Here is a 24,531-nt window from a genome sequence, read left to right on the forward strand (position 1 = left end):
TGTTGGGTGTAAATCATCACATGGGAATGATGCTCACTGTCACCTTTCAGTATTGTTAATAATACTAATAAATTTTCTGTCTTTTCCCATCTCTCTCCTCTCTCTCTCTAGGTTGGTGGTTTGTCAGCACAGCAGAGGAGCAGGGCTGGGTGCCGGCCACATACCTGGACTCCCAGAATGTAACCCGAGACGATTTGGATCTGGGCACTTCCAGGACTGGGGAAGGTTAGCGCAGGCACATGCACATGCACAGACGCAGCATTATTAGATTCATAAAACACAAGAAAGACATAAACGTCATTCTGGCAGACTCGTTATTGGAGAAACGTCTGCATGAAACAGACCATGATTTCTCCATAATGGTTTTTGGTGGGCGATTTTTTTTTTTTTTTTTTTTCTGTGCTCACATCTCAATCTTAGACCAAAAGCAGCTTACAGAGATTTAGCGCTAAACAAATACTCGCAAACACATTTCCAGTCACACATTAGGAACCTTGAAGACCACAGTCGCAGCTCCATGGTGAAATGGTACCAGACTGCAGCCAAAGGGTTCGCAATATTTTGGCACCACAGAAAATTCCTTTCAACTCCCTCGGGAGGCTGCAACTCTTGCAGGAGTCTCGTTTTGTTGTGACCCTTTCCTTCCTAATGTTTAGTCTGACTGCTGGGATGGAGGATTTCATCAGTGTGTCATAAGCCCCTTGCTGCTTTTACACCAGGGGAATCCTACAGAGATAAATAAAGCACAAGTATGCTCATATGCATGCTTAGAAATGCATGCAGCACACACATGCACACAGTTTACCTGCAGTGGTGTGTTATCATGAAATGGTGCAATAGTTTATTATGTTGTTTTGTGCCACTGGATTATCGAACAGACATTTTCTGTGTCTCGTTAAGACATGAAAACCTCCATGCTTCACTGAACTGTGCACATTCTGCAAGACACACACACAAACACGCTGTGCTCGAACGATGACAGCTTCTACACAGCTGCCACAGTAACTGTTATTTGCTGCTCTCATTCGTTTCTTGGATTTTTTTTTTCCTCTTGCACATACTCACACACACTTAATAGATGTTGTCAGTGCCTGCAACAGTGGAATCTCTTACAGTCCTGTATCCTGGAGGTGAAATCACAGCGTAATAGATGTGAAGTGTCGGTTGCCTGTGGATTAGATGTTTTAATGGGTTTTTAATTTGTCTTGTACTTAGATTTAATTTAGTGTGTTATAGAATATTAAATTGGGATGACTTCATTCATCGCTTTACAGGATAATTTGACTTTATTACAACATTGGTCATATTTTTGTAGCTTTGCCATCGTTTCTGTCAGTTAAAATAACATTAATTCAAGTTATGGCCGTTTTATAAAGTGTGATCTATAGGGCGACTACTTGAATGCCGTTTGTCAGCATATCACTGAAAGAAACGGCAAATGCAAGAGAAATTTTCAGTGTTTTTTCTATTTTCTTCTGATATAAGGCAATCCCAACAAGCAGCATCACACAATGGAACAGGGACATGGCTATGTTTAGTTACAACAATGGAAGATCACCTCATGTTTATGTGTCAAAGCAGCAGGCGTTTTTTGATAAAGCCCCAACAAAATGTATGGCACCATACATGTTATAAACCGAGCAGCTGATTTCACCATTGTTAAGTATGAGCCACGAATATATTCAGAGACAGTTGTCTTTGGACTTCTGCTTTGCCATTGCAATGATACTGTTACGTGTTTGAGGAGCCCAAGGGATTAACGTTGATAACGATGAAGTCATTGGCACTGCTGTTGTCCTTATGTGATTCACTAACAGGCTGACATGCTTGCATACCTTCAATCCTTGCTTGCCTTCACATGATTGAAACCTGTGTGTATATGGTAGTGAGAGATGCTGCAACAGCAGAGGGGGCTCGTAGAAAGACAGAGAGCACCGGGTGTGTTGTCCAGGACAAAAGTCAGATGAAGCATACATCACTATAAATATGTGCAGGAATTTCCTGCATTATAAGTGCTAGATTGGATTACACTGAATGAGTTGTGTGAGAGTTCATGACTGGGTGTTTTGATATAGTTTTGCTATTATTCATCAAGAAAAAACAAAGAAATTCTTCCCGAAATCAGGGTAAAATGAGGTGAGTAACTGATGTACAAATGGTCATTTGGTCATTATCTACTCACCCTCATGCTGATGGAAAGTCAGGTTAAGTTTTATAGTCCACAAATACTGCTGGAGGTTCATGGTTAAAAAAGTATTGCACTCAAAGCCAAAGCAGGTTTCAGACTTAAAATAAATGCATAAAGAAAACCTCAAAATGTCTCTGTACTGCTCGTCCAAAGTAATTCCAATTGTCCTGAAGCCCCGACATGCCAAGTTTATTTTAAAAATGCTACTGGTGCCATGATTTTAACCTTGTAGCCTGTAGCTCTAAGTGAGGGAGCCGTGTTAACACACAGTATTTTAAAATCCAACAAATAGACTTGTTGTTTACTGCTAACTCCACAAGTCTCTCTCTGTATGTGGGTGAGGCTTCTAGGAAGCATGTAAACACTACTGCAGGTGCAGATACCGTGAGCTGTCATTGGTTTTGTGCGAGCGTGCATACGTAAACGTGGCTCCCACACTTACAGCTAAGGGCTACAACAAGGCTAAAAACATGATGTTTTTCAAAACAGCTTGGCACATTGGGGCTTTGGAACACTTGGATTACTTTGGATGAGCAGTATGGAGACATTCTGTGTTTTTTTTATGTATTTTTTGTTTTAACATTTGAATCTTGGGCACCATTTGCTTCAATTGTTTTGGAGATGAGTACACTATAAATCTGCAGCAGTGTTTTGTGGACTATAAATCTTAAACTGACTTTCCATCAGCATGAGGGTCAGTAGATAATGGTTGAATTTTCATTTTTGGGTGAACTATCTCTATAAGAGGACTTTATTTAGAGGTGGAAATAAAGTGAACGTGAACATCTAAGTTTTACCACATCAAAGCAATTAACTTGATGAGTAAAATGGGCTTTTTAAAGAACGGAAGCATGGCCACATCCACCAAAATAAGACCCAAGTTATAATAAACTAGAATTATCCTTAAAGCCTGTGGGTTTGATTTGGCATTATGTGACACACTCTTATCGTATTTGGTTTTCTCACCATCTTCCTCCTCTGTTAACCAATGCACTCAAGTGAATTTATGAAAAGTGCCTGAGCTCACACCTACACATACGTAACCACACACACACGCACGCACGCACACACACTTTCCCCTGCAGTTACCCATCCTCTGTCAGTGGCTCCAATTTTCCAATTAGGCCTGGTGTCTTTGTGTTTGCACACATCGTCACTTCTTATTTCTGATCTCCCACTTCCCGTTTCCTGTCGTCCCTTACATCTCATTATCTCTGCGTGGTCTGTAACCTAATTCCACTGACAGCTCAGCTCACTGGAGAGGAACCGACAGGCACAGCCCGGCCCTGCTGAAATTACCTAGAAATAACATTTCCCTTTGTGCCTTCCCTTAGCTGATATTTCAATTAGGAGGTCAACAGGAGTAGGGTGGTGCTCAGCGGGATGGATGGGAGGCAGACAGGAATCAAAAGGGAGAGGAAATGACAAGTAGCAGAAGCACACAAAGAGAGAGAGGGCAGATGTCGAGCAGGAAGAGAGTTGGAGAGACAAGAGGGTGAAGAGAGGACAGAAGATGGAGAAGGAATTCGATTACCACAGTAGGAAGATAGATAGTAGATAAGTGCTGTTTCCATCTATCCTTCCCCTCATTAATGTGTTTGCTCTTCATGTGGCCTCAGACAGTGCACTAAGATAGGATTATGACTCATCATGTTATGACTGATGCTTTATCATACAGACTTTGAACTAATAAGTCGTGAAAGAGTTCAAGAGTTCAGCAGACAGCAGCAAAGCGTATGTAAACTTCATCGGTTAATATTAGCATGTCCATGCGTTATTTTTTTAAATTCATGTCAATTCTTTGCTGAAGCCGTAGCAGGCTGAGTTTTAAAGCTAGAGTGATGATATTGGTATTATATGATACCAGATACTGGGGGATACTGGGGTTGAAATGATGCTTCAAATTTAGTCTAAAATTTGGAAAAACAGCATGACCATTTCACAGGGGTCCCTCAACCTTTGACCTCAACTTATCTGAATGAAAATGGGTTCTTTGGATACCCATGAGTCTCCCCTTTACAGACATGCACACTTCATGCAATTTTTTTTTCTTTCGTTTGATTCCTGATCAAGACAATGTGGTAAGAAAAAGCTGTTTTGAAATGCAAAATAATGCAATCAGAACTTGATAAAAAATACAATTAATTACAATTAACTTTTGAAATTCTGCGATTAAAAAAATTAATCATTTGCCAGCCCTAGTTAATATCGATATGATCTGTGATTTGTCTTACTTCACAGTTGATTATTTTAAGCATGTAATGCTTTTAGACACAGTTATAGATTATAGATAGATATATATAAATGGATTCTTACAGAACATTATGCTCAGGCTGCACACCAACTACAGCGTTGCAACGAAAACACCACACTTCATTTGAACATGGGTTGTATGTCTAGGGAATTTTTGTTTTGGTTCCATGTTCATGAGACCCCTAAAAACTACACAAGACATAAAAATTTACCTGAATAACTTGTAGCTCAAAGTACAGGTTGTCTTATATTGTTTGTTGTACAAGTCAGACGTAAAAAGCTCCCTAAACATAAAATCAAACATCATATCTTATTAAATAATATACATAACATAACAAACATGCACCAAATGGTACACTGAACATGTGCCAATAAATAATGAAACAGTATAACATGTGGTGGTTATCTATAATTCATACAAAATAAAAAGGAGATAGAAAGGATAGAAAGGGGATTTTTGCTTGTGACTCCATTCACGCCATACGTCAGGAATTAAAAGTTGTGACCTAGGCACACACCCTCTCCATAGTGGAAATTGCATGTAATATTCAAATGCAAAAAATGTTTGGTTGTTTTCATTGAACAGCAGCTAACTTTGCGTTTAGCACATCTTTAGGTAAAATAGTTACAAACCCAGCTAGTTGTTGCAGAAGATGATCTGCTGGCTTCAGACTTTACATGAAGACATTGTTTATTTGCCAATATTCCATGGAAACTATCTTTATGCTACTAACAACAACTTTTTTGCCTTTGTTAGCATTGCTAACTTACGCTTCTTACACTAACTCCACATTTGTTTCTTTGTTTTCCTTCTTGGTTGCTCCTCATCATCATCAGTTACTAAAAGACGCAAGGCGCATCTGAAGAGGCTGGACCGCCGCTGGACCCTGGGGGGTATAGTCAACCGCCAGCAGAGCAGAGGTGAACATGGAGACAGTCTGCACACTCACACACACACATTACATGGTTACGGAAAATGCATATATATACCACATGAAGGGGGCCTGCACGTGCACACTTCAGTACAAACCCACACATGTACCCACAAGAATTCAGACCCTGAGTCATTTTCTCTCTTCATATAGAGTAGATAAGCAGCTCATGCATATGGACACATACACATATAGTGCACAGATGTCTTGGAAAGATGATGTGTGGCAAAACAATCTCAACTTAAAGGTCCACTTATTAGTTATTTCTGCGTTTTCAACCACATCTCATACTTTCATCTCTGAATAGAGCTGCCTCAGGTGTCATTATGTGACCTAACTTTTGCTACGTTATAAGCTAAATCTTTTCACTATGAAAATGCAACATAAAATATTATTCTATGTAATGTAATGAAAATCAGGCTTCCTGTGGATTCTTTAATAGTCTTAAAATACATGTAATTCATTAATCTAAAAATAATGCCCTTAAATATTATCAAAATCACTTTAATCAATCTTTCAAAAGATTTTTTGTAGTTGGGTTTTGTAGTTGGTCTAAAATTTCATTCCAAGTGATTAAGTCATAAATCTAACCTGCCTTTAGCTGAAGGAATCCTGAAAATGTGATTTTCTGTTATAAAAGTTAAGCTAATAGTCAAAACAAGACAATTATCAAGTGCCGGAGATTCACCCACACATTCAGTACACACCTTTCCTACAATCTGTGAGACACAAATATACAGCACCACTGCTGAGCCCCTCACATGGACCCACTCCTCTGTACTCGCACATATTATGCAGCCACATGGTAAATAAGCTTATTTACATCCTCACCAGCCAGCCAACAACAACTGGCCTTGGGTATGTACCGGGAGCAGCATATTGGGTGGCCATGAGTCAGTTCTGACAGTAAAATCTAAAATCTCACTCCATCAACTTGGAACGCTCTTCAGGTTACATGGCACAGCAAAATAATTGGACTGCATTAAACAGATTTGGATAATTAAGGCTACTCGGCTCTCACAGCACAAACGCAACAACCTTGACGACCACTGAGCCATGTGAACATAAATGATTGTATAACTGTGTTGCTTCTTAATTAAAGCAAGCCCCCTCTAGGTTTAAAATGCTGTTAATGACTTTAGCATTTCGCTTGTAATTCTCCCTTAAAAAACAAAAAAAAAAACCCCAGACAAACATGAAAATGTTCTCATAGGCTTTTAACTTTAGTGTTTGGCAAGTTAGCTGCGGTTTTGTCAAGTCATTATTGCTTTAATGCTGAAAGAGAGACATGAGTCTATGTCTGAGAAAACTGCCACTTCACTCGGGGGCGAGTCGGCACTTTCTAATTCAAACTTTTCTCAGACTGTCTGTCAGGCACCTGTCTGGTTCCAGGCTTAGTCAGGGCTTCAAACAGACGCCTTGTAGTTATAATTTGTTTATGGAAGCTGTTCCTGGACCTGTGCAGCGTCTGTAAAACCTTTAAAACACGCTTTGTTTCTCATTATCTTAGTGTAGTCTGGCTGGAGTGGCTTGTGTTACCACCTGCCCTCAGACCAGCGGGCATCAGTGATTAATCAGAGGAGACTGAATACAGGGCAGACTCAGGTCGAATGCTATGTGCCTCTACTAAAGAGCATGCAGTAACTTATACTGTAGAGGAGAGAAATACTTTGGTGTAAAAACACCGTGGGCCCCTGCTCCTTCTAAAACACACACTGACTGACAGGAAATATTCCTATAGAGTCAACAGCCTCAGGTAGTTGATGCAGTGTAAGTTACACACATGGCCACATACCTATGTCGTTAATCCTATTTGGTTTTGTGGGGAAGAATAGCAGCAGACAGGGGAACATTACTCATTCACTCCCCCCACACAGCTGATTTAGGAATTTAAACTAACAAACTTTTTGTCACAAGTCTAAGTAAGTTGCCGTTATCATTATTAAGAGATTTGAATCGAAGCATACTGTATGAAGCATATGGCAGGTTGAGGGAACAGTGTCTCGCAGGTCTGCAGGAATCTTACTAAACTAGATATGTCTCCCCGAACAGTGAGGCTTGGCCAGAATGGAAAGTGTGAAAGTGGGACAGCAGCCCAATCTGTGGACTGGTTTTAATCACACAGACCTCAACCTCTACACAGCACGGATGAGTCACCCGGCTAGTTGTCGCCACCAGAGAATGAGGGCATGAAACACTTTTGGAGGCCATGTTCTTGAATTCCAGCACTCTTTAAAAAAAAACAACCCAAAAAACACTTAGCTTTTTATCTTTAAAGGGTAGTGTTACTTTTTCACATTTTGGTGTTACTGTATTTAAGATATGTAAGATATATTTCTTATCTGTAATCTTTTTTCTTTTGTGCAGTGTGTGTGGGCTTTGATTTTTTAGGCCGCATTTGTACACACTTAAACATATCACTTTCTTTTAAAAAATCACCACCTTGCATGACTGGATTTCCAAATGAGGCGAGCAGCAACTGGCCCAGGGCCCCAGAATTTCAGGGACCCTGAAAACTCCAGGCTTAGCAGACACTGATTGATTTATGCTGATTTCTTTTGGATGGATGGATATGAAAAACTTGAGTTGTGCTTCAGGAAGGGAACCCTTTTTGTAGCAAATGTCCTTGCTCAAGCTTGGGAAAGAGGGCAGATTATTTGTTTAAGACTGAGCTTTAAAATAATCTGTAATCTTTGTGATGAAATGAAATGTAGTGAATTATTATATTGCTGCAACTGTAATTTTGCAGTCTTACAAACCTATGAGGGTTGGGCACATTGTGTGCATGACACAAAAATAAAAGAGATCAATTAATCATTGAGACAAAATCAGCCTGTTTAATACCACACAGAGGGCTGTGTTGGGGTGTGTGTGTTGCTTCAGGCAATGGCAACACGTGAAATACGTTCCATTAAATCCAATTCCAATAACAGGTACATGAACTTTAAGGCATGGTATTGGTACGCAATACCTTTAAGGTATCGACTGATATAACCCAGTAATAATATCAAAACTTCTCCAATCAAACGTACCTGTATTCAGTCCTTTTGATAGCCAGATCAAGAAAAAAAAACAACAATTTATATGGTTTTGCTCGCAGTCATTCACTGCAAGCATTGGCATCATGCTGCCACGAAACGATGTCTTTCCTGTCATCATTTCTTGCATACCAAAGTTACATCTATTGAATGTCAGTGCAAACATACTGACCATTGAGGCATTTGCAGAGCATAGCTAACCTGCAGTATTTACAGTTGATCACTTTGCCTGTCGCGTTAGCATTGCTACATTGTTAATGTCAATACAGGTGACCAAAAAAAATCATTTGGCCAAATCTGCACATAGACAGTTTAATGCAGTTACCAGTTTCTGCATGTTTATAGTTGAAAGGCACATATTCTAAAATCAGAGGCAGCTGCTCTGCATGTAAAATAAATCGCTTGGTGTTTCATCACTGGCATCTGGCCCACAGGTGGTCAAAATATATGAAGATTGGTTGGATGACAACTTTGCACGCTGTGTATACTGGAGTTCATTTAAGTTTTGGACCTTTTGTTTCAGAGGATATTGCTTTGAGCATATTCAGTAAGACAGCCCCAGTTTAGCTCAGAGAATTTAAAACCCTGCCGTGTGACTGTTATGATTTGTCAGTTGAACGAAATGTGAAATGCTGACAAAGCCACACGTGAGGTTACAGAGGACTTTAGAGAACCTGAGGACAGAGGAGTTTCACATGGCAGCGAGTATTACTGGCTCCGTTGCAAACAAGCTAACGGCTCCCGGGCCAGTAGCTCTTTTTCCACCAGCGAAAATAGTCTCTCCACAAAAAAAAATTGCAGCTACTGCTGACTGAAGTGATGTCAGACTTTTGTGGATTTTCCAGCTTTTTCATTCATGACCACTCTTCACTTTCTGTCTGTATTACTGTCTGACCAATTACTGTCTGCTGTTTTTCTCTGTTCTCGGTTCAACTATGCTTCAAACCACTGTGTGCAGGTACAGTAAATGCACTTATTTAGTGCTTTTCAAGTGTTTGCGACCACTCACAACGCTTTACAACACAAGCACCATTCACCCAATCACATATACATTCATACACTGGCTAATATACAAGGTGCCACCTGCACATTGGAAGCTGTAAACCTTCACACTCACAATGTGGGGTCCATTTTCTTGCCCAAGGAAACTTTAACATGTAGACTGCAGCGGCCAGGGATCAATCCACTGATCTTCTGATTAGTAGACGGCAGCTCTACCTCCTGAGCGTTCACAGCCGCGGTTTGTGTTTGTATTTAATTGCTCGGCACACCAGATGGCTAGGGTTTTCTATGGGGAATAATGTGAGTGCCAGAAAGTTAAGACAACCACAAGAAAGACTCTGTGTATTTCATCCTGAAAGTTCTAGCAGCTAATATTCGACCCATGCCAACTTTCACTTTTTCTACCTTTTTTATCCTTCCCACTCTGCTCTCGTCCCCATTTCCCCCGTTTTTTCCTTTGTGAATGGAGGCACCACTGTCCCTGCCTGATAATGCATTGCTGAGCTAGCGATAAGAAACGTGTGAGTGAGGTTTTACAGCTCTGCGCCGACACTTGAGATACAGTTTGATTTAGTGGCGCTGGCAAAGGACAAAAACAAAGAGCGATCACATAGGATTTATGTTCTCGCCGGATGTAATTTGCTAATGGAGAGAGCAGTCGTATACTCTGCGGCCCATTTGCTGACACAGGCTTCTTTGCCTTTTAAGTTACGCTTCAGAAAGAAGACGGGGAGGGGATCCCGTGATCCTGACAATAAAATAACGGCGGGCTCAGGACTTAAATTTAATTGCAGCACATCTCTTTTTGACTCCCCCGTGCTGTGACACAAAGCCAGGTCGGGGTGTCTTGACCTCTCTGGGGGTGTTGATTGGCTACTTGGCCACTGACGGCAGAGTGACCTCATTGTGTGCTCGGCAGGGTGACGTCTCGCACTCCAAGGTTCAACACGGGCTTACCTCCCTCCACCCTGCTGGCTGTGGTCTGTGCTTTCACAGAACACCATCATTTACAACAGGTCCCTAATCTGATTTATAGAAACCCACTGACCGCCCTCTCAACTCACTGTTCGATCCCTGAAGTGTGACGCCAGCACCGACACACACAAATGGACATCAAGGCTCATTAAAGACACACAGATGTGATTAAAAATATGTGATTAATCAGAACTTTCATTTTTTATTTTGATCCCCAGTGAAATAAAAACGACTACATGATGAACCACAACACACACTGTGCCAGAGAGTTTGTTAGTAGTACATCAATACACGCAGAACAAACACGCACATTTATGTGTACGTTCCAGATTCCTCTGTAAGCCTTCCCATTTGTTACTCCCTATCCATCTGCAAGCACTAACCTCCACACACACACGTACACACACACGTGCACACACACATCTCCACTCAACATGCTTTGCGAGCTGAGGTTTAGGGCCAGACATTCCACTCTGCTCTACATTATTGACCTCAGCTGCTCTGCAGTGACGGGCAGGAGAGGAACTTGAATCTGCCGTCTGGATGCTCCCCACCTATTGAAATCATGCATTTAGATGAATGAGCACCTCTGAGATATCATCCCTGCACCTCACACATTGTCTTGAAAAATCTTATTACCTCCAGCAATCTGAGGTCACATTATTCCATTTTATGCAGAGATCACGCAATACTGCCACTACAAAGACCCTGTAATATGTTGCCTTTCCTTTTTGTAAAGAACCAAGCTTCGCTGGCTGCCCCTTTTTGTGATTTTAGATAGCATGCCAGTGTGCTAGAAGTAATAAAGGTGTGATGTGTAACACAACAGCATCAGCATCTAGTGTGACTTATAAAATATGTGTCAGGCAATACTTCCTATGCAATATTAATGGCATAACATGGCATTAGCCGTCATTTACATCTCTGTTAGAGGCGACTAAGGAGCTCCCAGACTATTAGCCGTGTTTCCATCAAAATCTTTCGGATTAGTACCTAGAATTTTTGAACATGCACCTAGACCTTATACATCCCTTCCTACCACCATTTCTTCCTCCTTTCTTCTGTCATATTTTCTGCCACTTTTTTATTGATTGATTGATTGAAATCTAAGAAAAGCGTAAGAAAACAGTGAACTCTAATTACATGTTAGGAAAGGAGTGGGAAGAAGTGTGAACTTATCTAATCCCACCTATACTCCATTATTCATTAGCTAATAAATCTGCATATGCTTCCTTATTGAAACGTAACTTATAAATACATAAATAAATAGATATGAAATGCAAATACACACATAAATACATACATAAACACATAAGTATATATCATTTCTAACCAAATATGGCTTGTAAAATATCATTTAATTTATAAACCATAAATCGTATATAACTTATGTATTGATTTCTTTTGTCTTGTATAAACATGTACCACTCCCATAATTAATTATAGGTGTTATGATAATCTAAGAATGTATTATCCAACACTTAAGTTATTACCTTCCATATGTAGATGATTTTCCTCCCTCTGCGTGCCATATCAGTTCAGCAGCTCCTGAAATCATCCGATGTGCTGTCCGCTGATGACTCTCCCTGTGCTGGGACCTCGGTCTGATGTGTTTCTTATCTTCTTTCTCCTCCTCTGCTCCCATCTTTTGCCTCAGTGTCTAAAAGTCCCCTAACCTTCTTTTGCTACCTTCTAAGCTCATTGTAGAGTTTCCCTCCCTACAGGGCCTTGGAAGCCTAACAGAGCGTGAGAGAGGAGTGGCGGTCAGATAGGGATCTGAGAGGAGAGATCGGTCCAAATATCTTATCTCCTCAAGGGAGGCTCTGATGTAGGGCTGCTGCTAGAAGACGAACATCCCTCTGGAGAGAGATCAACGCTGGATCTCCGTCCGAACAGCTTGAATGAGGTCTAGTGTGGACAAGAAAGCAGGTTCAGCCAGTAGAGGGAGCCGGTTGTTATTATTGTGTTGGACAAGGGGGAGAGAGTTGTGTTTGTGTTGGTATGGAAATAGTCAGCGCATTTTAAGTAGGTCATGTTCGCCATTTTTCCCCTCATAAGGCCCTCAGGAAAAATGTAAACTAAACAGTGGTTTAGCCCCTCAATGTAAGACTGATTAATGATAGCACTCACTTTGCCCCTCTTTCTCTTCTCTTTACCCCTCTTGACCTGTAGAGGAGAAATACGTGACGATACAGCCGCACACCAGTCAAGGGAAGGATGAAGTCAGCTTTGAGAAAGGGGTCACCGTGGAGGTCATCCAGAAGAACTTGGAGGGCTGGTGGTACATCAGGTGAGTAAACGCTGATTGGTAAAAGCTGCTTAGTTGATCAACGCACAGCAGCTACAAGTCAAGTCAGTTTTATTTCTAAAACCAATTATAACAATACAGCATACTCCATCCCTATGTCCTTGGACCCTTACAGTTGATAAGGAGAAGCTCCCCAAAAAAACCCTTTCACACGGGAAAAATGGTTGAAACCTCTGGAAGAGCAACTGAAACTGGCAGATGGTCCCTCATCCAAGACTTTCTGATTTGAGCAAGCTCTCGGAGAACAGTGACATTATTTGTAGTCATCACTGCTCAGTGCTGTGATCAAGGCGGCGGCTTCCTGCAGCTCTCATTTGCGTAATGATATTGAGATTCCCATATGGTGCTCTCCACAGGTCAATTGTGTATGCTGCCTGGGTTTTTGTGTGTGTGTGTGTGTGTGTGTGTGTGTGCCTGTGTGCACATGTGTGTGTTGTTTACCCAGCCAGTGTGTATTTCCTGCCAGTTGTTTGTTTCCTTGTGTCCCCCGGGGGTAAAAGAGTGTGGAGCTCCACTGCACAGCTGATTACTATCACATGCTGCCTCGTGGCATGTGACATACACATGCACACATACTGAAAGAGTGTGCATGCTTATAGACACGTGAACATACACACAGAGTCCCTATTAGAGGCATTTATGCATGCTTGTGTGAAATTTGTTGTAAATTTAAACTGCTTGGTTAAACAGTTTCTGGAGAGTTTTTCCATATCCAAAATGAAGCGTCCAAAGATAGAGGAAATGTATTTATTTTTTCTATAACTTGTCTTGTTCACTTCTCAGACCTCAATGCAATGCACAGGAGGTCATTTTAGAGCATACTGTCCAACAAGAAATAATCCTTCGGATGTATATCAGAGTCATGCTGCTCCCAGTGGGACATTTTTATACAGGGAAGTCCAAGCATGGGGCCTTTTCTTTCATGGGGACTCCTCGTGGTCGCAGTTTGAGTCATGAAACAGGAAACAGAGATGATCACATTTCTGCTGAGCAGAAAATTGCCAACCTAGAGGCAAATGAGTCAGAGTTGCATTTGGAAACATTATGTATTGTTTCACAAAGCACTCTAAAATGACTCATTTAGATTAACAATGAATACTGAAATATGGGGAAGCAATGTCTCTTTGCATATATTATTGAGTCTGTTTACTTGCCTTTGGCTACCTCTGCATCACAAGGCTTAAAATATTGTCTGTTTTTCAAAACACAGGATCTTTCGTGTGACATACTTATATGGCAGACCATGAGAAAATCCAGTTATTTATTAATTCTAGGTATTTAAGCTTACAGAGCGAGCAATGCAATAGAAACAGGGTGTCCAATAGAAGTTCAGCTCTAAACAGCGTACTGCATCACTTGCAGCCATTTAGGAAACTTCTTTTCAAGCCTTTAAATCCAAAATGTTGCCATATATGCAGTTTTAGAGACATGCATGTGAAAAATTGGTGCACCGTCCCTTTAAATGGTAGAGGACTGGGTATGATTCTAAAGGATACAATTTCAAACAATCTTTTTGTTTTCTACCCGCAGATACTTAGGAAAAGAGGGCTGGGCCCCTGCCTCCTACTTGAAAAAGGTGAAAGACGACTTCTCCCCCCGCAAGAAGACCCTGACAGGCCCTGTGGAGATCATCGGCAACATCATGGAGATCAGCAACCTGTTGCAAAAGAAGTCTGTCAGCGAGAAGGACATCCAGACAGACGGAGAGGGCAGCACCACGCCAGAGCGCCACATCTCCAAGAGCGAGATCAGCCTTCCCATGCCCTATAACTCTGAAATCAACGCCGAGACGGGCAGGAGGCTGAGCGCGGGCCGTGACACCAACAGCCCATGTCTGGGAATAGCAGCAAGTGCCGCTCTAAATGAAAAAGCGAGGGGCGAGCCAGGGTCCCCAGCTGTTGCGAGAGTGGCACCGCATAGAGTGGAAATTGGTGAGTATTTGTCATGTGTTAGGACACAATTGAGTTTTCTGTACCAGTGAATAGTGTAGTAAATGCAATGCAGTTAAGGGGAGGAGGATGTTTAGTCTCTGTATGAGACATTAAGACATGTCATTTTCCTTTTGTGTAGGCTTTGATGCTATAGGTAAGCTACATGGCTGATGGTGTATCTAATGGTGATGGTGGTGCAATGTAATAACATCACACTAACCTGTGATTTAACATGGGGTTTTAAATATTTGGTGGATGGATTTCCATTTTACTCACATACTAAGAATGTATGTCCAGTTTGTGATTAATAGCTAACACTCCTTGTGGAACTTTATGTGTGCCTCATTACTGCTGAGCCAAGAAAAAGATTTTATATAAATTATATTTTGTACAGAAATCATAAAACAAAGCAAATTTTAACCCCTTGAGACCGGAATGAATTTGCTTTAATTTTTGAAAAATAACATGGGAGGAGGGCATTGAGCAATGAAAGAAGACATGATAAAAATAATTGTAAAAAGTACAAGAAAATTACAGGATTTTTTTTAAAGGAAAATTAAAAAAATAAGGGAAATTACAGTATTATAAAAAATATATTGAAGGTTTAAAATTATTCTATAATGTAATTTTTAAATATGTAATCATGATAATTATATTTATATTATTTATTATTTTCCAAATCCAGTCATTTATTACAATTTGTGGAATATTTCTCTGGGTTCAAAGTTTTAAATACTTGGCATTTGAAAGCAGCATAAGAAAATCGGTGTAGCTCCAGGTTTCAAAGGGTTAATTTGAGAAAAATATTAAAATCTATTTTGCGCTCTATATATGTTTGTATATTTGCTAATATCCACAGAAGTGCGCAGTGATAAGGTTTTTCACTCAATTTTACTTATTTCTCCCTGAATGTCTTTACTGTGTGCTGGCAAACCCTCAAACACTTGTAACACTAAAGGTTACTTGTGAGATGTCACACAGGACTGTAGAAGTGACAAGAGGTGTTCGTATTTTGAATGACACTGCATCGGTCATACAGTATATAAAGGAAGACTCAGGGCTCATATCATTGTATTAACTATTTCTGCTTTTCTGCACACAGGGATGAGGCACAAAACAAAAATCTATGATTCCTGATTGCTAATAATGAGATGTTTCTTTGTTTTATCAGGGTCTCCAAATCTGAGACAAAAACCTCCCCCACGAAGAGAACCCAACTTGGTAAGACTTCAAAAGCTACTCCTTCCTAATTATACCCAAGAGGGCTTTTTAGTGACTGTATGTTCAAAAGAAACATGTCAGCATCACAAAACTACCCTTGATCACAATGAAGAATTTTCATTTACAAAAAACTGTTTCTAGCTGACATTTTTTCAAATGCAGTCTAAATACAGTAAATAAGAATGACAACATAAAAAGAAAGATTATTAACTAGCTTCTAGGTTACTGCGAGAGTTGGCATAGCAACCGTTAAAGCACAGTTACAGCGCTAGTATAATTTCAGCATGTCTTTGATCATCTGAATCTGCCACCACACACACTTAAATACTATACATCCTATTATATGTATATATTATAATAATGTGCAGTCATTATCTTGAGACAATTGAAGATGTCACCATTATCATGTCTTTAGTCATACTCATTCTTAAGACCCAGTCAGATACAATATAATGATGGCTGGATATGATGTAAGCTGCTCACATCTCTCCCTCCTTTGCTGTGCAGGGATTCCAGTTACCAAAGCCACCAGAGCCCCCTGCTGTGGAAGCAGAGTATTACACAATAGCAGATTTCCAGTCCTCGATCTCTGATGGCATCAGTTTCCGTGGAGGACAAAAGGCTGATGTAAGAGGCCAGATCAACATTGTTGTCACTGAGATTAGACAGTCAGAGCTCATTGAATATGTATGTAAACTGAGTGCTCCCCAGACAGACAGGAAAGCTAAGGCAATAGAGATGCGACCTTGAGATTTGTGTTTAAACGTGATGATGTAGACAGAATTTGCTCTGTGGAGATTCAGAGATGAAGATAACAACATAGAATCCTTCAAGGTTTTTTGGTAACTTTTGTCAATGTCTGAGCAAGAAGACTGTAATAGAGTGGTGCAGGGATGATGTTTATCTGTTGGCCAACATAGAAGTTAATAGCGCCCTGATTTTCCCCACAAAAAGCCCATAATAATTTGGATTATTGCAGAAAATAAACTCTGTGGCCAACAAAAGCTTATGGAACTTGAAACATTAAATGTTTAGCAAGATATCCTTCACTAATGGACACCTTTTTTTACACCTTTTTTTATCTGAAGTGTAAATGCAACTGACAGAAGTAAAAAGCCAATGTTAGGCTATAAATGAACATTACATCAACGTCATTATCATGACAGGTCTGAAATGTCCCGATCAGTGTGGCGAAGTTATGTAGTCTTATTTAGCCACTTGTTAGCAACTGCCTTTTTAAGAGAGTGGGGTATTTATATACATATTTTATGTAATGGAGCAAAATCTCGAGCGCTTATTTTAACCATAGACCTTATTTCAGGCATCTTACTAAAAACACCTTGACGTCTGAGACAAGGCAGCAGTGGCTGCAAAAATGCTAACTAATTTCCAGGTTTTACTTCTGCTTGCAAAAATTGAGAATCCTAGGATATCGAAGGAACTGCGAGCTGTACTGTCCCTATGAAGTGCTGGTACTTGTTGTCTCTGTTGGTTGGATTAGTTAAATTTAGGCAAGAGGAGTGGGATTGGTTTAGGGCTGCCCTTTTAAAGAAAAGACTCAAATCATCGGTCAGAGACCCTCAGTCAACTGAGATTGATTTAAGTCAAGCAGCTGTTTTTTTTTTTTTGTGCAGTGCACTTGGCTTTCATGTTACTCTTTGCTGCTGCAGACATGCAGGCAGCAGCTCGAAAGGAGAATGAGACCGCGATTCACCGAAGTGGTGAATTTACAGCTTACAGCAAGCTTATTAGACACAGTCTCTGGCTCTTGTGTTGGCAAAAAAATGTTTCTGAGCATTTACGAGCCGTTGTTCGAGCTGTTAGCTTGTTTACTATATGACATGAATACTGCTGTGATACTAAATGTCTGCTCAAACTTCAAAACTTTGTACAGAAAACAAAAGAATCATCAAATATCCACATTAAACAGCCAAATGCAATTTGACTGGCATAACTCTGAGGTAGGTACAGCCCTTGAATAGTTTAGAGTTAGGGTAAGAGTGTCAGGGAAAGCTAATCAGAGACAGAGTAAGGTGGGCCATTACTTTGCCATCCTAGGATGTGAAAATTCACTTCCTGCACCACTTGACAGCAGATGTGGTAACAGGATGTTTTGGATCATCTGATCATCTAACCCCTAACCCATCTCCATGTTAAGAATTTGACAAATCCTAAAGAAAGAAAACTATTTTTTGGATAGCTTTTATCTTCAATGTCTTGTTTTTCAGGTCATAGAGAAGAACCCTGGAGGCTGGTGGTATGTGCAGATTGGTGAGATGGAGGGCTGGGCCCCCTGCTCCTACATCGACAAGCGCAAGAAGCCCAACCTTAGTCGTCGGACCAGCACCCTAACACGACCCAAAGTCCCACCTCCAGCTCCACCTGTCAAAAAACAAGAGTCTGAGGAGGCTCCCCCTCCTCCTAACTCTGCCTCTAAAGTCTCAGAGCCACCAAGCAGGCCCGTGTACGAGGAACCTGAATATGATGTTCCTGCAATCGGTTGCGAAGGGGAATCAGATACAGATTCCCTGAAGGATGAGCGCCCCCTGGATGTGAAGATCAGCAGCGTGGTAAGCGACAAATACCGCAACTCCCCGCCTTCCTCAAAGGCCTCTCCTCCTACCTGTAAGGCCTCTCCTCCCGTCTGCAAGGCCTCTCCACCTTCCTGCAAGGCCTCTCCTCCCGTTTGCAAGGCGTCCCCTGTTTTCACCCATCGGAGAGCTTCCTTCAGATCTGGAGAGGAAGTTGCAAAAGAGGAGTGTGTCTATGAGAATGATGGTTTCAGACCAACCAGTGGTGTTGAAGGAACTTCAGTCAAAGGTTCCAGTGAACCGAATTCCCCGAGGAGCTACCATTCCTCCACAGTCCCACGAAAACCGTCCGGATCCTCACCCTTAGCTGGTAGACCCATGAAGACCATGACACCAGAGATGAACCGCAGAAGCCAGACCCTGGGCAGACACATAGATATTAGCCTCAGGTCGCAGGACAACAGCCCCCACTCTTCTTCAGATGAATTGAGCAGAGGCCCCAGGAAATCCGCTGTCTTCAGCAGGGATGTGGAACAGAGAATAGGCCAGAGTCCCTCCACCAGGCCCAAGCCGTCGGTCAGACCTAAACCACTCCTGACCAAATCAGAGCCCCAGAGTCCTGAGAGGATGGACATTAGTTCTCTGAGACGGCAGCTGAGGCCCACAAGTCAGTTTCGACATGGCCTTAAACCTTCTCGTGGGGACGATTCTGAAACAGCTTCTGTCATCTCATCAGAGGACTCTATGTGCTCACGCAGTACCTCAGATCTGTCCTCTGTTTACTCCAAAGGGAGCCGTGGCGACTCAGATGTGGAAGGCCCCAATCTTTACCGCTCCCTCGATGCCTACAAGAAGGTGCAAGACTCTGAGATCAGCTTTCCAGCCAATGTAGAGGTTGAGGTTCTGGAGAAGCAGGAAAGCGGTTGGTGGTACATCCGCTGGGGATCAGAGGAGGGCTGGGCTCCTTCATACTATCTGGAACCTGTCAGACAAGTGGTTGATGCTGGTGGGTTAGAACTAGATGGTCACGGTAGTGGGGGCAGTAAGTCCAACAGCTTGGAGAAAAATGAGCAGCATGTTTTGGCCCTCAATAACATCAACATCCAGGGACTGAGCCAACAGCATCAAAGCATGAGAAGGAACTCTCCGCCAATTCCTTCTAAGCCTCCTGGTGGCTTCTCAAAGCCGTCCGGGATGGTTAACGGAGGTGTTCGGATGAGGAACGGGGTACGCCAGGTGGCAGTGAGGCCTCAGTCTGTTTTTGTGACCACAACACAGCCAGCCAAGGATGGGCACTACATGACAGGGTCTCTGAGGCGAAATGACTCTCTTGGTAGAAGCGATCACTATGGCTCTGGTTCTGCCACTCTTGGTGTCCGCCGAAATGCCTCCTTCAGTACCGTGCGACCACATGTAGTGGTTGAAAGTCAGACGAGGCCTGCCGAGCGCTCCAGCCTGGGGTCTTCGGGGAGCGCATTCAGCACAAGTAATGTCCAGGACGCCCTTAGCAGAGTTAACCAACGCAACGGCATCCCTGTGTCCACAGTTCGACCCAAACCCATCGAGAAGAGCCAACTGATCCACAACAACCTTGGCAGGGATGTGTACGTGTCCATTGCTGACTATCGTGGCGATGAGGAAACAATGGGTTTCACTGAGGGCACCTGTCTGGAGGTGTTGGAAAGAAACCCCAATGGATGGTGGTACTGCCAGGTGCAGGACAGCCTGCTTCCCCGCAAGGGCTGGGTCCCCTCCAACTACCTAGAGCGAAAAAAATGAACCCACATCCTTCCCATGCTCTTCCCCCCAACTCCCCCTTTTGATGTCTCCAAGGACGTGGGTGGTATCACTCCTTAAGAATGTTACCTGCAATCTCCCGTAAGCAATATGTCCTTGAAAATGTACATTTATGACTGCGTGTAAAAAGAGAGATGTTTTAATCTGATGAGGAAGGACACTTTTAGTGCTGGTTTACTAAAATATATACAAAGAGGAGTGTAAAGATTTTAAATATTTTGGCTGGGAATGAAAGGCAGAAATGTGGGATCGGTTACTCTTAAGTAAGGAAATTTAGAAGAGTGTCTTTGAGATCTAAAATGGTATGAATGGGAGTGATAACCTCTTAAAGAGGTTTGCATCATGTCATACAGAAGTTGAGCAGGGTAATGGTTATGCTTATTCCTGCCCATCACTGACTCTGATGGCCGATAAGTGCCTTTTGTATTTGATCACCTGAATGGAGGTCCTAAATGGTGGATGGCAAAACATTAAATCAACCAAATCTTTTAAGAGTGCCATAGGCCTATGAACACCACCAAGAGTATTTCCATAATTAATTGAGAAGTCCACTATAAAGCGCAAAGTGCAAAGTTTCAGTCTAAAGCGCTCTAACTGGTCCAACATAGATTATAGAAAGAAAAACAGAATTAAGGGACTCAAGTCAACAGAGAATTTATTTGTTTTAAGACACAAGCAAACTAAAACAACAGTTAAATCTTGTTATCGGTATTTTATTTAGTTTCATTGTTCATGTTATGATGTCTTGTGTATTGATGCAAGTCTTCCTTAGAGAATTGTTTCTGCTTTCTTGCGACATCTGTTTTCCACCGACAGCCAAAAATTGGAAAAGCTCCTGCCTCCTGTCATGTACCACCTGACACTGGCAGAATATACAGGATGTGCTCAGGTTTGAGAAATTGGCATAGTTTTTTTGTAGATTGTCAAGCCCCAGAAAAACATGTTAATATCAATGTTTTTAATCCCAGATGTAACTACTGGGAATAGCAAATGTATTTTTTAAAGAAACTGTGAAACTTGAAAATAACAATTTAGTTTTCTGGAAAATTAAAGGAATAACTTGTAACTTGAGTGCTCTCTAGAACAAAACCACCTCATATGTGTAGCTTATAACCTCAAAAAGATTAAAAAAAAAAAAACAATTAGTTTACAGTGGTTTAGGTTATACTGTAGTGCTTTTAGTTCCAGGAACAATTGATTTTGTATATATTTTGTTTTGTATACATATATTAATACCGCTGTTGCGGAGATATATTGAATAAGTACTGGAAATGCGGTGAAATAATTGAATCCCAGGGACATATTTATCCCAAAATGTGATCAAACCAAAGAAAAAATGTAATTTCATTGGCTATGTTTTGTGATTTTACTATTTATTTGTGGTACAAGTAATACAATGTATTTGACAAAATGCCTAAAATGAGTTTTCTGAACTGAACAGAAACCAGTACCTGGAAGCACTTGATACATTTTCTCAAAATTATAGCTCTCTAAAATTAAATTAAAGTAAATTGTAATATTAGATATTGCTGTGCAGTATGGTTTTGCCATGAAATAAATAGTTTCAAAGTTAAGGTATTTTTTCACATCTTTCAAACATATATATATTTGGTCTTCAAATAAATGATATAAATTTAGAAATAATTCTCCCCAAATGCAGAGGTGAAATTTGAGAATTTTACATTCTGAGCTTCAATCCAACTTCAAATTTTCATGGCTGATGTTCAAGACTGCTGAAATACATTTTCTAACGAGTGGTGTGGGCTCTCAATGTGAGGCTGAACACTTAACGTTTTATTATGTTTCTGCTGGACAGTATTAAACAAAGTACAGTACCTGCTAGATTGCAGTTATCTATTTTAGCAAAATCATATTTGTTTTTATTTGTTATTATTTGTTACTCTGTGATCACACAGTGGCAATAATGAGGAATGAAGTGGTTCTGTTTTGTGAATTAGTGCACTTTAAACTTGTTTTTTGGTGCATTAATGTAAAGATGCAGTAAATTCTCAGCATATTATTTATTGTTTTTGTAATTATTTAATTTCTCTTACTTAACTTTTTTCCCCTCACCTCAAAATTAGAGGTAGAACTCTATAATGAGTTCTCCACATGACAGTGACCATGACAAAGTCTGAGTAGAATTAGAGACAGAGAGACCTCTGGTGGGAGGTCAAAGGTACTACAAAAATGCTTGTTTTTTTTGTTTTTTTTAATCTCACCCACAAGGCTTACCAGCCATCCTACCTCAGTGCAATAAGAAATGCACTGCTGGTCAGTGAGTCTCACCAAAAACTGTACAGAATTCTTTTTTTATTTTTTTTTTTCTCAGTGCAGCTAAAATTATTTTTGTAGCACATGTTTTATATTGGGTAATAATTTATTTCTTTGTTTTTGACAATAAAAAAAAAAATACTTTTTTTCTCTATGCTGTGTGCTGCAACTTTAACAAATCATGGGCACTTCCTTCATCTTTATTGTGCTTTACATAATGCCTGATTTTATATATATATTTATGATTAGTTTTATATCTTATCACGGTTTGACAATCACCTTATTACCCCACACAAAATATTATTGCACAGCATTATACAGATTGTTACCCAAATTGGACTTAAATTACCTTAATAGGCATAATTCCAATAGAAAAAAATTTTTACATGTCATCATTTGGACAAGTATTTGCATTCATTTCAATATAGAAAAATAAAAATTCTAAGTCTTTTATGTCCAGTAACAAGGCCCCTTCCCATCCAGACGAAGGCATTATGTAAATGTGTTAAATCACTTTGTACATTTCGCTCCAGCACATATTATTATTGCATATTGCTTCTTTTGATTGAGCTGAATTTATTTGGCTAAAATAGCAAGGGAATCGTTCTGTGTCAAGCATACATTTAGCTTTGTAGCATCTATCTTTATTCATGCTTTTGTTTTTCTTATTTCCCTTTTTTGCCCTATTTGTCAGATTCTGAAATGTACCCACGAGGAAATGTGCAATAGATAAGAACACATCATGCTTCAACAAGAGGAAAGATGTCACAGGTTCAGAAAAACCTGAATGACACCATTTCATCTGTTGGGAGTAGATTTTTCCCAGTCAAACTGCCAGTCATTAGCTTTTACCGTCATTTCAAGTGTATCATTTTAAATTGATCGTAAAGAGCAAATGTAAATGGCCCTAAAATCATTGGAAAACTCATTGGACCAAAGCAGTCATGTGTGACATCTCATTATCTCCTGACGTGATGGACTTTTGTAATAACTAGCATGAGAATCTCTGCTCCTCATGACCCGGATCAGCAGGGGACAGCGATTTGTGAATGGCATGGCAGAAACCCGCTGACCCGTTCTGTACTGACATTACAGCCTTCTGGGGTCTTCTTCACAGATGGAGAGTCATGGGCCCATCATCAGGGGCCTCAGTGGCCCTGCTCTGAGCTGTCACGTTTGTGCCTGAATGGAATTTTAACAGTTTCTTGTTTTTGTGTTGTTGTTGTTTTCTTATTCGTTTTTGTTTGCTTTCTGGAGTGTGTCCTCTCTGCACCTACGCAGATGCCTCTCTTGACATTTTCCCCATCATTGTCAAACCAAGTCAGACTTTTCTTCACCAATCACCACTGCAAAGGTGACACTTTGAACCATCGGAGACGGCGGGCAAAGAGATGACGATGGGAGAGTTTCTGCGGTAAACACGACAGCAGGGAGATGAACCCTCCTTCAGGCCATTTCTGTTCAATCCATCAACTTCCAGGATGTACGCCAAAAATAGAAAAACCTTTATTTTTCTCTCCGCTTAGCCCCAGGCAGGCCTTCACCATGTGCGATTATGTCTTTGTGCTAAAGACTTTCTGCGTGTACAGGCCAAAACAAGGAGTTCCCTCTCTTGTTTAGAGGGCTTGTGTCCAAAAATTGTTTTGTTGGGGTAGTTTGTGGTTAAACTCCAGTTTAAAGAAACAGTCGGAGGAATACTCTCATTTACTCGCTTGCTGAGGGTTAGATGAGAAGGTCGATGCCACTCTCATGTTTCAAGACAAGTCCTAAAAATTCCCCTCTGCTCAAACTTTGTGCTTGTTGTTGGCTCACTTGAATGTTTGAGCTTCACTGTACAAAATGTGTGGAGCTTTACACTAAAGGTTTGTTTTTTTCACTCATTTGAGTTTCCAAAGTTTCGAGCTGAGTTCAGGGCATGTACAAGGCTTGGGTGGTACCACGGTACTACTGTATGCCAGGGTATTTAGAAATCCCATGGGTATGTCTTTCAATTCCGTCATAAATACAGGCACTCCTATTATTACTTAACTCATTGTATGTGGTGCACAGCATGCACCAACACAGCTCAGTCTCTGGTCTTG

General features: G+C 40.9%; 1 protein-coding gene across 8 annotated transcripts in view; it reads left to right on the forward strand.

Annotated features, from left to right (window-relative positions):
* Positions 1-23,645, forward strand: part of sh3pxd2aa (SH3 and PX domains 2Aa) — a 127,125-nt gene extending 103,480 nt beyond the window's left edge. For 6 of the 8 annotated variants that reach the window (XM_042484764.1, XM_042484766.1, XM_042484769.1 and 3 more), the window contains 8 exons: positions 112-225; positions 5,279-5,362; positions 12,561-12,678; positions 14,227-14,627; positions 14,767-14,781; positions 15,799-15,848; positions 16,356-16,475; positions 18,077-23,645. In XM_042484764.1, coding sequence (XP_042340698.1) covers positions 112-225; positions 5,279-5,362; positions 12,561-12,678; positions 14,227-14,627; positions 14,767-14,781; positions 15,799-15,848; positions 16,356-16,475; positions 18,077-20,158 — 2,984 coding nt within the window. In that variant the 3' untranslated portion in view covers positions 20,159-23,645. The remainder of the gene's footprint in view (positions 1-111; positions 226-5,278; positions 5,363-12,560; positions 12,679-14,226; positions 14,628-14,766; positions 14,782-15,798; positions 15,849-16,355; positions 16,476-18,076) is intronic. The other 2 variants (XM_042484765.1, XM_042484768.1) reach the window with 1 other exon arrangement.
* The last annotated feature ends 886 nt before the right edge of the window (positions 23,646-24,531 follow it).

Source organism: Plectropomus leopardus, chromosome 4 (assembly GCF_008729295.1).
Source record: "Plectropomus leopardus isolate mb chromosome 4, YSFRI_Pleo_2.0, whole genome shotgun sequence".
Classification (NCBI taxonomy): domain Eukaryota; kingdom Metazoa; phylum Chordata; class Actinopteri; order Perciformes; family Serranidae; genus Plectropomus; species Plectropomus leopardus.